The sequence below is a fragment of the Macaca fascicularis genome, chromosome 7 (genome assembly GCF_037993035.2).
Source record: "Macaca fascicularis isolate 582-1 chromosome 7, T2T-MFA8v1.1".
NCBI classification, from domain to species: Eukaryota; Metazoa; Chordata; class Mammalia; order Primates; family Cercopithecidae; genus Macaca; species Macaca fascicularis.
In genome coordinates this window covers 22,023,703-22,037,812 of record NC_088381.1, presented here as the reverse complement: position 1 = coordinate 22,037,812, position 14,110 = coordinate 22,023,703, and the positions used below count along the sequence as shown (strand labels likewise).

At 42.3% G+C, this 14,110-nt stretch overlaps 1 protein-coding gene across 3 annotated transcripts in view; it reads left to right on the top strand.

Moving 5' to 3' along the window:
• Positions 1–14,110, top strand: part of SLC30A4 (solute carrier family 30 member 4) — a 45,866-nt gene that overhangs the window by 2,429 nt on the left and 29,327 nt on the right. For all 3 annotated transcript variants that reach the window (XM_073995748.1, XM_045395394.2, XM_065547884.2), the window contains exon 3: positions 9,641–9,787. In XM_073995748.1, the coding sequence (XP_073851849.1) occupies positions 9,670–9,787 (118 nt within the window). In that variant the 5' untranslated portion in view covers positions 9,641–9,669. The remainder of the gene's footprint in view (positions 1–9,640; positions 9,788–14,110) is intronic.

Below are 14,110 nucleotides of genomic sequence, written 5' to 3'. Positions count from 1 at the left end.
GCTAAAGCAGGAGAATCGCTTGAACCTGGGAGGCGGAAGTTGTGGTGAGTCAAGCATGGGCAACAGAATAAGACTCTGTCTCAAAAAAAAAAAAACCAAAAATGAAAAACAAACAAAAAAACACCTTTGAGAGACCTTTTCTGACTGACTAAAGTAAATCCCTTTTGTCCCCTGTTCCCTCTTCAACTTTCAAAGTCCTCAGCATCTGAGATATCTTATTTATTTACTCATTTAATGTTACCTGTCTGTTTCCACTGAAATATAGGCTGAATTCCTAGCACCTAGAACAGTGACTGGCACAAAGTAGATACTCAGTAAGCTTGTTGAATTAGTTAATTTTTATTCTGTTAGATAATTATAAATGCTTAAGCTGTAAAGAAATTAAAAGACGAGTGAAACTGTGCCCCACATGAAACACCATGGTCTCAGCAGACTAAGATTCGGTGACTTGCCCAAACTAACACAACTAGAATATCAAGTCATTCAGGTTTAATGATTTTTGAAGTTAACATTAAATATTTGAAGTTAAAATAACATTAATCACAGCATCCCTCCTTAAAGTGATTAATAATTCAGAGTTTATTTCACCTAAGTAAAAATCATTAAGATATAATTGTCTTGACTTCTCAATTCTGAAATCTGTTTTTTTTTTTTTTTTTTTGAGACGGAGTCTCTCTCTGCCGCCCAGGTTGGAGTACAGTGGCCGGATCTCAGCTCACTGCAAGCTCCGCCTCCCAGGTTTACGCCATTCTCCTGCCTCAGTCTCCCGAGTAGCTGGGACTACAGGCGCCCGCCACCTCGCTCGGCTAGTTTTTTGTATTTTTAGTAGAGACGAGGTTTCACCGTGTTAACCAGGATGGTCTCGATCTCCTGACCTCGTGATTCGCCCGTCTCAGCCTCCCAAAGTGCTGGGATTACAGGCTTGAGCCACCGCGCCCGGCCTGAAATCTGTTATTTGGTAAATGTTGTTTTATGAAAGCCACAATAAGTATTTCCTTTCAAATACTGACTTTATTCTCAAATGTGGAAATATTTTGTTAAACAATACAGAGATGATAGTAGTACTTAGGGTAAGCATGAACAATATTATTCAGAATGTTATATGGAATTCAGTTGTATACAATACAGCATTTATTTATTTATTTATTTATTTATTTATTTATTTTGAGATGGAGTCTGGCTCTGTCGCCCAGGCTGGAGTGCAGTGGCCGGATCTCAGCTCACTGCAAGCTCTGCCTCCCGGGTTTACGCCATTCTCCCGCCTCAGCCTCCCGAGTAGCTGGGACCACAGGCGCCCGCCACTTCGCCCAGCTAGTTTTTTGTCTTTTTTAGTAGAGATGGGGTTTCACCGTGTTAGCCAGGATGGTCTCGATCTCCTGACCTCGTGATCCGTCCATCTCGGCCTCCCAAAGTGCTGGGATTACAGGCTTGAGCCACTGCGCCCGGCCAAATGCAGCATTTATTAAAGTGTGTCCGAAGCGCTTATAAATAAAGCATCTTCGAGGCAGGCAGATCACTTGAGGTTAGGAGGAAAGCATCCTGGCCAACATGGTGAAACCCCATCTCTACTAAAAACACAAAAAAATTAGCCAGGCATCACAGCGTGCCCGTAGTACCAGCTACTGGGGAGGCTGAGACACAAGAATTGCTTGAACCTGGGAGGTGGAGGTTGCAGTGAGCCAAGATTGCACCACTGCACTCCAGCCTGGGCGACAGAATGGGACTCTGTCTCAAAAAAAGAAAGAAAAAGAAATAAAGCATCTTATGTAGGAAGTATGGAGAAATAAAAAATGAAGCAATTTGGCCAGGCACGGTGGCTCACACCTGAAATCCTAACACTTTTGGGAGGCTGAGGCGGGCAGATCACTTGACGTCAGGAGTTCGAGAGCAGCCTGGCCAACATGGTGAAACCTCGTCTGTACTAAAAATACAAAAATTAGCTGGAAATCGCTTTGACCTGGGAGGCAGAGGTTACAGTGAGCTGAGATCATGCCACTGCACTCCAGCCTGGGCAACAGAGTGAGACTACATTAAATGAAATAATTTTTTTTTTTTTTTTTTTTTTGAGACAGAGTCTCGCTCTGCCGCCCAGGCTGGAGTGCAGTGGCGTGATCTTGGCTCACTGCAAGCTCCGCCTCCCGGGTTCTCGCCATTCTCCTGCCTCAGCCTCCCGAGTAGCTGGGACTACAGGCGCCCGCCACCTCGCCCGGCTAGTTTTTTTGTATTTTTTAGTAGAGACGGGGTTTCACTGTGTCAGCCAGGATGGTCTCGATCTCCTGACCTCGTGATCCGCCCGTCTTGGCCTCCCAAAGTGCTGGGATTACAGGCTTGAGCCACCGCGCCTGGCCAAATAATTTTTAAAAATGAAGCAGTTTGGCCAGGTATGGGAAGTGTCTCATATAGGAAATATGGAGTAATAAAAAAAGAGGCAATTTGGCAGGGTGCGGTGGCTCATGCCTGTAATCCCAGCACTTTGGGAGGCCGAGGATCCCTTGAGCTCAGGAGTTCAAGACCGCCTGGGCAACATGATGAAACCCCCCCTCTACCAAAAAATACAAAAACTTAGCCTGACCTGGTGGTGTGTGTCTGTGTCCTAGCTCCTCCGGGGCTGAGGTGGCAGGATCGGTTGAGCCCAGGGGGCGGAGGTTGCAGTGAACTGAGATCTGGCTACTGTACTCCACCCCAGGTGACAGAGTGAGACTCTGTCTCAAAAAGAAGGGAAAAAAAAGAAGTAATTTAATGATCTGAGATAGACTTGGTTGGCTTTACCACTTAACTTGCTTTGAGACCTTGGTCAAGGTCCATTCTTTTCTTCTCTTTGGAAGTATATTTTGAGTACTTACACTATGTGCCAGGCACTGTGCTACATGTTCTGAATATACAATGCAGAACAAAACTATTACGATCCCTACTATCTGGAGAATCTAATGCAAGAGACAAACATTAAACACTTAAGTAAATTTAAAATTTAGATGGTCTTAAGTGCTAGGAAGAAAAAGAACAAGGTACAATAAGATGTAGTAACCAGTAGGACATAGTTTGTGCATGGACCAGGTACATTTAAGCCAAAAAAACGAATAGTAGGAGTTACCCAAACAGAGTGAAGGGGTTTTCCAGGAGAAGAGAACGGCATGTACCAAGGTCCTAAAGCCTTCAATTCTTCAAAAGGAATTAGAAAGAAGGCCAGTTTGGTTTCAGTGTGTAACCATGAGGGAAAGAGGCAGGAGGAAGAGATCAGGCAGGTCCTGGTAGGCCATGTTAAATGAGTGTAGTTTTTATTTTAAGTGCAGTGGAAAACCAGATAAGGTTTTAAGCAGGAGAGTAACAAGATGAGATTTACCTTTTTTGAAAGATTACTCTGGCTGTTACATAAAGAATGGATCAGGAGTTCGAGACCAGCCTGACCAACATGGCGAAACCCCATCTCTACTAAAAATACAAAATTAGCCCGGCACAGTGGCACATGCCTTTAATCCCAGCTACTCGGGAGGCTGAGGCAGGAGAATCACTTGAACCCGGGAGGCGGAGGTTGCAGGGAGCCGAGATCATGTCATTGCACTCCAGCCTGGGCAACAAGAGCAAAACTCCATCTCAAAAAAAAAAAAAAAAGAATGGACTAGAGTGTATATTCTTGGAAGCAAGAGCATGAGTCTGTGGTTAGAAGAGAGGTCAAGGTAGAGAGAGATACGTATATAATGCCGTAGGAATAGGTAAAATTACCTAGAGAGCTCAAGTCTCCAGGAACTCCCAACTTTAGAAGTCAGGCAGAGGGAAAAGGTGTTCCAAAATTTTTTTTTTTAAAAAAGAGAGTATTGGCCAGGCACGGTGGCTCAAGCCTGTAATCCCAGCTCTTTGGGAGGCCGAGGTCAGGAGATCACGAGATCAGGAGATCGAGACCATCCTGGCTAACACGGTGAAACCCCGTCTCTACTAAAAAATACAAAAAACTAGCCGGGCGAGGTGGTGGGCGCCTGTAGTCCCAGCTACTCGGGAGGCTGAGGCAGGAGAATGGCGTAAACCCGGGAGGCGGAGCTTGCAGTGAGCTGAGATCCGGCCACTGCACTCCAGCCTGGGCGGCAGAGCGAGACTCCATCTCAAAAAAAAAAAAAAGTATTTCAAAGTGGAAATAAATAGGTTGAAACTGTTGAGAGGCCTAATTAGATGAGAACTAAAATATCCTTTGGATTTGGTAACAGAGTTACAATTGCATTTTTATTGAAAATGAAAATGCTTAATTGAGAGTGAATATAACCTTCCAGGTAAAGATGGCAAATTGAACTCATGCATCTAATTTTGCTTGTTCCTGATGCCTCTCTTATACAATCAGGGGATTTTTTTTTAATGGAGTCTCGCTCTGTCACTCAGGCTGGAGTGCAGTGGCACCATCTCAGCTCACTGCAGCCTCCGCCTCCTGGGTTCAAGTGATTCTCCTGCCTCAGCCTCCTGAGTAGCTGGGACTACAGGTGCACACCACCACACCCAGCTAATTTTTAGTATTTTTAGTAAAGACAGGATTTCACCATGTTGGCCAGGCTGGTCTTAAACTCCTGACCTCAAGTGATCCTCCCACCTTGGCCTCCCAAAGTGCTGGGATTACAAGCATGAGCCACCATACCTGGCCTCTTATACAATAAAGATTTTTTTTTTAAGATATAAATCCATGCATATGAGGAAAACTGGAGAGGAAAAGATAGCTAAAAAAATTTTGGAAACTGGAAAGGAAACAGATAAAGAGGTAACTGACTTAGTAGACTCAAGAAAGCATACACCTAAGCCAGCAGTGGAGAAGGCTGAGAACCAACCCAGTTTATACTATAGCAGTGATTCTGAAGCTTTAGTGTGCATCAGAATCACGTAGAGAACTTGTTAAAACACAAGATGCCAGGAGATGCTAACACTGCTGATTCAGGGACCATATCTGAGAACTACTGCACTAGAAAATCCTAAGTAGGCTCCAGATTGGTTGTACCAGGTACCTCTGGAAGTGTGGGTGAAGAAGGTGGCTAAAATAAGGAAAGCTAGTTAAACCTATTTAAGAGCCAGTCAGATATAATAGTAAAATTATATAATTAGTATACTCAGAGATAAAAGAAGATCATGTATCCATGAAGCAAGAACAGACTGCTTTAAAATAGAAATTCAGGGTGGCCACAGTAGCTCATGCCTATAATACTAGCACTTTGGGAGGCTGAGGCAGGAGGAACACTTCAGCCCAGAAGTTCAAGACTAACCTGGGCAACATGGCAAGGCCCTGTCTCTACAAAAACAAAAAACAAAGAAAGAAAAATAGTAGGTCATGGTGGTGCCTACCTGTGGTCCCAGCTACTTAGGAGGCTAAGGTGGGAGGATCACTTGATGCCAAGAAGTTGAGACTGTGGTGAGCCCAGTGTTTGTGCAATTGCACTCCAGCCTGGGTGACAGTGAGATCCTGTCTCAAAAAAATTAAACAAAGAAATTCAGGATAAAGAAAAGAGCTTTTGCACAGTAAAAACATATAGTTGAAATTTCTTTTAAACTCCACAGAAAAGTTAGAAGATAAATTAAGGGCTGGCTGCAGTGGCTCATGCCTGAAATCACAGCACTGTGGGAGGCTGAGGTGGGAAGATCACATGAGCCCAGGAATTCAAGATCAGCCTGGGCAATATAGTGAGACTTCATCTTTACTAAAAATTGGGGGAAAAAAAAAAAAAAAAAAAAACCAAGCATGGTGTCATGCTCCTGTAGTCCCAGCAACTTAGGAGGCTAAGGCAGGAGGATTGCTTAAGCTCAAGAATTCAAGACCAGCCTGGGCAACATAGTGACACCTTGTCTCTAATAAAAATAAAAAATTAGTGAGGTGTGGTGGCACATGCCTGTAGTCCCAGCTACAAAGGAGGCTGAGGTGGGAGGATCACTTAAGCCCAGGAGGTCCAGGCCACAGTAAGCCATGATTGTGCCACTGAACTGCAGCCTGGACAACAGAGCAAGACCCTGTCTCAAAAAAAGAAGATGAATTAAGGTACTGTCTCATAGAATTGAGCAAAAAGTTGTATAATTGGAGAGAAAGGGCAAAAACAATTTAGAGGCCAGGTGTGGTGGCTCATGCCTGTAATCCTAGCACTTTGGGAGGCCAAGGCGGGCAATCACCTGAGGTTAGGGGTTCAAGACCAGCCTGGCCAACATGATGAAACACCATCTCTACTAAAAATACAAAAATTAGCCGGGCGTGGTGGCACATGCTTGCAATCCCAGCTACTCAGGAGGCTGAGGCAGGAGAATTGCTTGAACCCAGAAGGCGGAAGTTGCAGTGAGCTGAGATTGCACCACTGTACTCCAAACCTGGGTGATAGAGTGAGACTCTGTCTTAAAAAAAAAAAAAAAAAAAAAAAAAAAAAAATTAGAATATCAGTCTAAACTCCAAATAACAGGAAGGAGTTTGAGAAAGAGAGAAAGCAAAGTTGATGAAATCTTCAACACTATAGTTTATAGTTTAGGAAGTTTTCCCGTAACTGGAGGATACCCATTTCTATAATTTTTTTTTTTTTTTTTTTTTTTGAGACAGAGTTTCACTCTTGTCGCCCAGGCTGGAGTACAATAGCACAATCTCAGCTCACCACAACCTCCACGCCCCCCACAACTTCCACCTCCTAGGTTCAAGCAATTCTCCTGTCTCAGCCTCCCAAGTAGCTGGGATTACAGGCATGTGCCACCACACCTGACTAATTTTGTATTTTTAGTGGAGACAGGGTTTTTCCATATTGGTCAGGCTGGTCTCGAACTCCTGACCTCAGGTGATCCACCTGCCTCAGCCTCCCAAAATGCTGGGATTATAGGTGTGAGCCACTGTGCCTGGCCACAAATTTCTAGATTGAAAGAGCAAATTGGGGGAAAAAAGATCTATGCCAGGGTAGACATTGTGAAATTTCTGAACACAGGGAACCATCATTACCTACCTCAGGAAGCTGCAGTATTAGTTGCCTCTGATTTTTGACAAGCATGGGAAGATGGGGGCTGTTCATACAAGGCCAGCTTCAAGTGTCCAGTCAAATAAAAGCATCCTTGCACGTCTTTTAGGGAACGACTAGGCAGGTCAAATAATGACAGTTCTCTGGGAATGGGGCATTGAAGGAGCTCCAGACTCATTTTGTATCCTCCAGTGGCTGCCAACATGAGGTTTTCACAGTGATTGTGGCCTGTTGGTTTTCAAGGCTACCACAGAGCTGGAGGACAACAAACGGGTACACCGCAAATTAAAACACCACAAAGGTAACTGTTCTTGTTGAGATTCAGCTATTTTTCTTGATTAAGTGCTATGTGTATAAGCTTTTGGCTAACTTCCGAAGTTCTGAAAAAGCTCATTTTGACTATTTTTGTCAATGTTTTCATTCTTTTTGTGAAGATGATTTTCAGAGGTCCTTAACGTGTTTTTTTTTTTTTTTTTTTTTTTTTTTTTTTTTTTTTTTTTGGCTGATGTCACCAACATGTAGCTTTTTAAGTTTAGGTTAATTAAATAATTAAGCCTAGGCAACATAGCAAGACCTCATCTCCTGAAAAAAAAAAAAGATAAAAAGATTAGCTGAGCATGGTGGTGCATGCCTGTAGTCCCAGCTACTCAGGAGGCTGAGATGGGAAGATTACATGAACACAGGAGGTTGAGGCTACAGTGAGCTATGATCACATCACTACATTCCTGCCTGGGTGGCAGAGCGAGACCCTGACTCTTTAAACAAACAAAAAAAAAGTTTAATTAATTAAATTCCTTAGGTTCACTAACCATTTTTCTTTTTCTTTCTTACTTATTCTTTTGGTAGAGATGGGGTTTCACCATGTTGCCCAGGCTGGTCTCGAACTCCTGAGCTCAGGTGATCCGCCTGCCTCAGCCTCCCAAAGTGTTGGGATTACAGGCGTGAGCCACTGCACCTGGCCCCATTTTTCTTTCTTTTTTTAGTCAGTGTCTCACTCTTCTCACCCAAGCTGTAGTGAACTGGTGCCATTATAGCTTACTGCAGCCTCAGACTCCTGGGCTCATGTAGTCCTCTCACCTCGGCCTCCCAAACGGGGGATTACAGGCATAAGCCACTGTGCCCCACCCTTACTAGCCATTTTTCAAATGCTGAAAAGCCACATGTGACTAGTGACTACACCATTGGACAACTCAGATACAGAACATTTCTATCATCTTGAAGTTCTGTTGGACAGAGTTGCTTTAAGGAATTATCCTCATTATAAAATGATGAGTATACTGAGGCTCAAAAAGATTAACTCATTCAGACTTTCTGAGACTCCAAAGCTTCATGTTGTTTACCTCCAGCCTTCTCTTGGTGCTTTCCAGCTTTTTCATGTTGGGGAATACATAAAAATGCTATTTGTATAGAGCACACTGGGGTAAATGGATGTGACTAAAAGATCATCAGCCCCTAGTCTCCTGCTGCTCTTGTCTCTACACACCTAGCCCAGGAATGAGGAGGATCCACAGCTCAGCACACTTAACCTGATCATGCAGTTCTGCTGTACATTATAACAGTGATTCTCAAAGTGTGGTTCCAAGACTTGAAGCATCAGCGTTACCTGGGAGCATGTTAGCAATATGCATTCTCAGGTGCCATCCCCATCCCCATCCCAGACCTACTGAATCAGAAATTCTGGGAGTGGGGTTAAGCAGTTTGTAGTTAAACAAGCCCTCCAGGTGATTCTGATACACATAAAAGCTTATTCAATGAGTAGTGCTGGGAAAATTGGTTGTCCATTATGGGACAATACAGACACACAGTGAAACAATGTATAATATATATATTAAATGCCTGGAAAATCAATAACAAAAATTGTATCCTCAATACCACCTTTTGTACCCCTCTTCAGAGATACTGCTAAGTGAATCAGGTAATTTTTACATATTTTATATCAAACTAACATACATTTTGTAGGTTTCCTCACTTTAATTTTATGTTCAAATGCCCCTCAACAAGTGAACATCCTTTTCTTCAGCTTTGTTGTAATATTTAGATATTATGGTTATTCATTCACTGTCTAATAGAATTAGTAAATTGAACAAAAGCTTCAGTACCAAGACACAAAATCTCTCTATATATATTTGCTTTGTGGTTCTTAACTTTCTAAAGGTCATTGACTCCTTGCAGAATGTGTTACTAGAAATGGATATTCTGACTGAACACATTGGCTCATGCCTGTAATCCCAGCACTTGGGAGGCCAAGGCGAGCGGATCACTTGAGGTCAGGAGTTTGAGACCAGCCTGACCAACATGGTGAAACCCTGTCAAATACAAGAATTAGCTTGGCATGGTGGTGCATGCCTGTAGTCCCAGCTACTCAGGAGGCTGAGGCACAAGAATCACTTGAACCCAGAAGGCAGAGGTTGCAGTGAGCAGAGATTGCACCACTGCACTCCAGCCTGGGCAACAGAGTGAGACTCCCTCTCAAAAAAAAAAAAAAAAAAAAAGAAAAGAAGTTGATATTTCACCAGAAAAATGTACCTGTATCTAATATTTTGAATACAATTTCAGAATACCTTGATTTAATTGTAATGGGACAAAGATTTAGTTAGAAGTTCATGTTTTGTAGGATATTGCATATTTCTAGTTTGATTGCTTGCTTTTTAAAAAAATTAACTTGTTCCTTTTTTCCTCCTACTTGTAACTCTAAGGTGGATACATTGCAAATAGCCTAGCAATCATGACAGATGCACTTCATATGTTAACTGACCTAAGCGCCATCATACTCACCCTGCTTGCTTTGTGGCTATCATCAAAATCACCAACCAAAAGATTCACCTTTGGATTTCATCGCTTAGGTAGGTAGTTGGCGTTTCTTTTGTTTTATAATGTTTTATAGTAAAACCACAATGAACTATAACCCTGATTAACTGAACTCGTTCCAGTGATATATTGTTTGAACAAAGCAAATGAAAATAGATAAACAAGATTTATTCAAAAACATCTTTTCCAGGGTACATTCAGCCCAGTCAGCTAAACAGTTTACACATATAAAATTATATGATAATCATTAATCTTCAAACGTTGTTCCCTGTGTCCTGAAGATATCATCAGAATAAAGTTTACTTTCAGTTAATTGAACAAAGCAAAACCACATGGGTTTAACCCATTAGTGAGCATTAGCTTCTCCCTTTTACTTCAGATATTTCAGCCAAAGCTACCATGGCTTAGATTTTAAGCAGAGCTATCACATGCTGTGTGGCTGAGCTTGACTGCAGCCATTGTATCAATATAAGTGTGCAAATGCACACATATTTTTATTTGCCTGTTTTGAACAATATTAAAGTTTAATTATAGAGTTAAAATCATACATTGTGATCTACACAGCTCTGCTTCTTACTATATTACTGTTTTTAAATTTTTTGCTTATTTTGAAAATATATGTAAAATAATTACCTGAACTATTATGTGAAGTAACATTTATCCAGAGTCAGAATGCAAAAGTTGACATTTAAGTAGCTTCAGCAAAACTTGCCTCAAAGAACTAGAGTTAATATCTGATAATTTCATTTTGTAGGAATACTGATGCTCCTGGCTAATATATCAATCAATTCCTCATCTTCTTTGTTATTTTTTAGCCTAAAAAAATTTTAGACTGTAGATTTTTTGTTTGTTTCTTTGCCTATGTTTTCTTTGTATTTGTTGTTTGATTTTGCTTTTAAGACAGAGTCTTGCTCTGTTGCCCAGGCTGGAGTGCAGTAAACTTTTTGTTTCTTTACCTGTGTTTTCTTTGTATTTGTTTTTTGTTTTTGCTTTTAAGACAGAGTCTTATTCTGTTGCCCAGGCTGGAGTGCATTGGTGTGATCTTCTTGCTCTGTTGCCTAGGCTGGAGTGCAGTGGTGTGATCTCAGCTCACTACAACCTCCACTTTCCAGGCTCAAGTGATCCTTCCACCTCAGCCTCCCAAGTAGCTGGGACTATCAGTGTGCACCAGCATGCCCGGCTAATTTTTGTGTTTTTTGTAGAGACAGGGTCTCCCTACAAGGGAGTCATCCCTTGCCCAGGCTGATGTCAAACTCCTGTGCTCAAGCCATCCTCCTACCTTGGCCTTCCAAAGTGCTGGGATTGCAGGTGTGAGCCACCATGACCGGCCCACAGCATCTAGGACTTCTTACTTAGTGACTAGGTCTTCTGGTGCAAAATTTGACACTGTACCTAAATGGTGATATTCCAAGTAGCTATCCAGGTCATTGGGTTGAAAAATTATTTAGCATCCCCAGCCCTCAGTACTCTCAGCTACTGTACAAAAGAGCTAAAGCCCCAAGTGAAGTTTTTCTTTTGTTAAGCTACTGCATAATGCATGTGAATGTGTTCGTGGCGGGTGTGATGGCTCACGTCTGTAATCCCAGCACTTTGGGAGGCCGAGGCAGGTGGATCACCTGAGATCAGGAGTTCAAGACCAGCCTGGCCAACATGGTGAAACCCCGTATCTACTAAAAATACAAAAATTAGCTCTGCATGGTGGTGCACGCCTGTAATCCCAGCTACTCAGGAAGCTGAGGCAGGAGAACCGCTTGATCCTGGGAGGCAGAGGTTACAATGAGCCTAGATCATGCCAGTCCACTCCATTCTGGGTAGCAGAGTAAGACTCTGTCTCAAAAAAAAAAAAAAGAATGTGTTCCTAAAAGAAACCCCACTGCTTCTCAACATATTATATAGTCGTTTGTTTACTGGTTGCCTTGGGATTTTTAAACAGCTTCAAAATTATTTTTAAACATTAATTTTTTTGTGATTTAAACACCTGCAGTTAAGATCTAAAATGTAAACATATCATCATGGAATGGGAATCTTTTAACACTGTTTGAGAGAGTACATTTATATAGTCCTGTGGTTCTTAAACTCTTTTAGGTTATAAACCCCTTGGAATTCTGATGAAAGCAGTGAAACACTCCCTCAGAAACATGCAATAACAGAATATAGAAGATGCTACACATATAAGAACCCATAATGATGAAAATTCTGTTAAATATTAAAGAAGTACTTAGTGTTTGTTCTACATAGTCACTTTGCTTCTTCATAAATAAGTACTGTGTAAAAATAAGAGACAATAGAACTGACTGGTCCTATTGTGTCTCTGGAATTTTCTATAGAAAGTCAAATCTTTCCCTTTCCTTAAAAGTACTAAGTTCCAAGAAGGTAGACCAGACAGCACCATTTGATTCCTGTCTCTCTGAGAGTCCATTAAAATAAAAACATAGAGGTACCAAAACACCAAAGAGAATTACATGATTGGGTTACCAATAAACAAATTTCCAGAAATTTTTGGAAGTTGTAAAGTAGATAGGAGTGGGTTGAAGGAGAAAACAAGCCAAGAAGCAATGTGTAGAACATACTCTGAACTAGGAACCGGACCAGCCCAACAGATCTTAAGGCTTAGGGACAGAGATGAGCAGAAATGAGAATTGGGGCTGAAAACAGGGAAGATTAATTGAATAAATGGGAAGCCATTCCCAGTGGTCACTATGCCCCTACCTCCCTTCCTACTCCTACTTCTACTCGGGCAGCTTACACTTTCCCCCAGGTAAAACACCAGATATTTCTTCTAGAAAAAAAACTGAACAAAATGTTTGGGGAAAACTGAGAATTAGTGTAGATGTTGATGTTCCAAAATAAGTCTTATTTTTACTAGAATTCAGAGTTCTGCCACCTCATATCCTGATTCTCCATCTACTCACCCTAAAGGAATATAGTTCTCTGCCCTGCCCTACACCACATATTAATAACCATTTTAGGCTGGACATGGTGGCTTATGCCTGCAATCCCAGCATTGTGGGAGGCTGATGCAGAAGGATCCCTTGAGCCCAGAAGTTCGAGACCAGCCTGGGCAACATAGGAAGACCCTGTCTCTACCAAAAAATATTATTTCAATTCATTTCTGGCTTATCCTTCCAGCGTTTCCTTTTTACAAAGGATAGTTTCCCTATCCTTCTGCCCTAAGTATGAATAGACAACCAAGAATCTTCCAGCATGTGGGAAGAACCAGCAGCATGAACTAAAATGATCAAAACTAAACTAACAGAAAAATTAACCCTAAAGGAAAGAGAGGTAACTTAAAGAACCAGAAGAGGCTGGGCGCGGTGGTTTACGCCTGTAATTCTAGCACTTTCGGAGGCCAAGGTGGGCTGATCGCTTGAAGCCAGGAGTTTGAGACCAGCCTAGCCAACATGGTGAAACCCTGTTTCTACTAAAAATACAAAACCTAGCTGGGCATGGTGGTGCCCACCTGTAATACCAGCTGCCTGGGAGGCTAAGACAGGAGAATCACTTGAACCTGGGAGGTGGAGCTTGCAGTGAGCCAAGATCCAGCCACTGCACTCCAGCCTGGGCAACAGAGTGAGACAATGTCTCAAAAGAACAGAACAGAACCAGGAGAAAAGTTTTTAAATTATCTTATTAATGTGCTCAGAATAATAAAACAGTAAAATGTTTTAGAAAAATAAATACAAGAATAGCTCTTTGAAATTAAAATTATTCCTGAAATTTATTTTTTATTTATACCAGTTCTTTTTTTTGAGAGTCTCACTCTATCACCCAGGCTGGAGTGCAGTGCCGCGATCTTGGCTCACTGCAACCTCCGCCTTCCGGGTGGAAGTGATTGTTGTGCCTCAGCCTCCGGAGTAGCTGGGATTACAGGTGTGGACCACCATACCCGGCTAATTTTTGTGTTTTTAGTAGAGACAGGGCTTCATCATGTTGGCCAGGCTGGTCTTGAACTCCTGACCTTAGGTGATCCGCCTGTCTCGACCTCCCAAAGTGTTGGAATTACAGGCATGAGCCACTGCGCCCAGCCTATTTTTTTTTCTTTTCTTTTCTTTTCTTTTTGAGACAGAGTCTTGCTTTGTCACCCAGGCTGGAGTGCAGTGGTGGGATCTTTTTTTTGAGAGAGTCCCACTCTGTCACCCAGGCTGGAGTACAATGGCATGGTCTCAGCTCACTGTAACCTCTGCCTCCGGGGTTCAAGCAGTTCTCCCACCTCAGCCTTTGGAGTAGCTGGAATTACAGGTGTGTGCCACCACAGCCGGCTAATTTTTGTATTTTTAGTAGAGATGGGGTTTCACTATGTTGGCCAGGCTGGTCTTGAACTCCTGACCTTGTGATTCATCCGCCTCGACCTCCCAAAA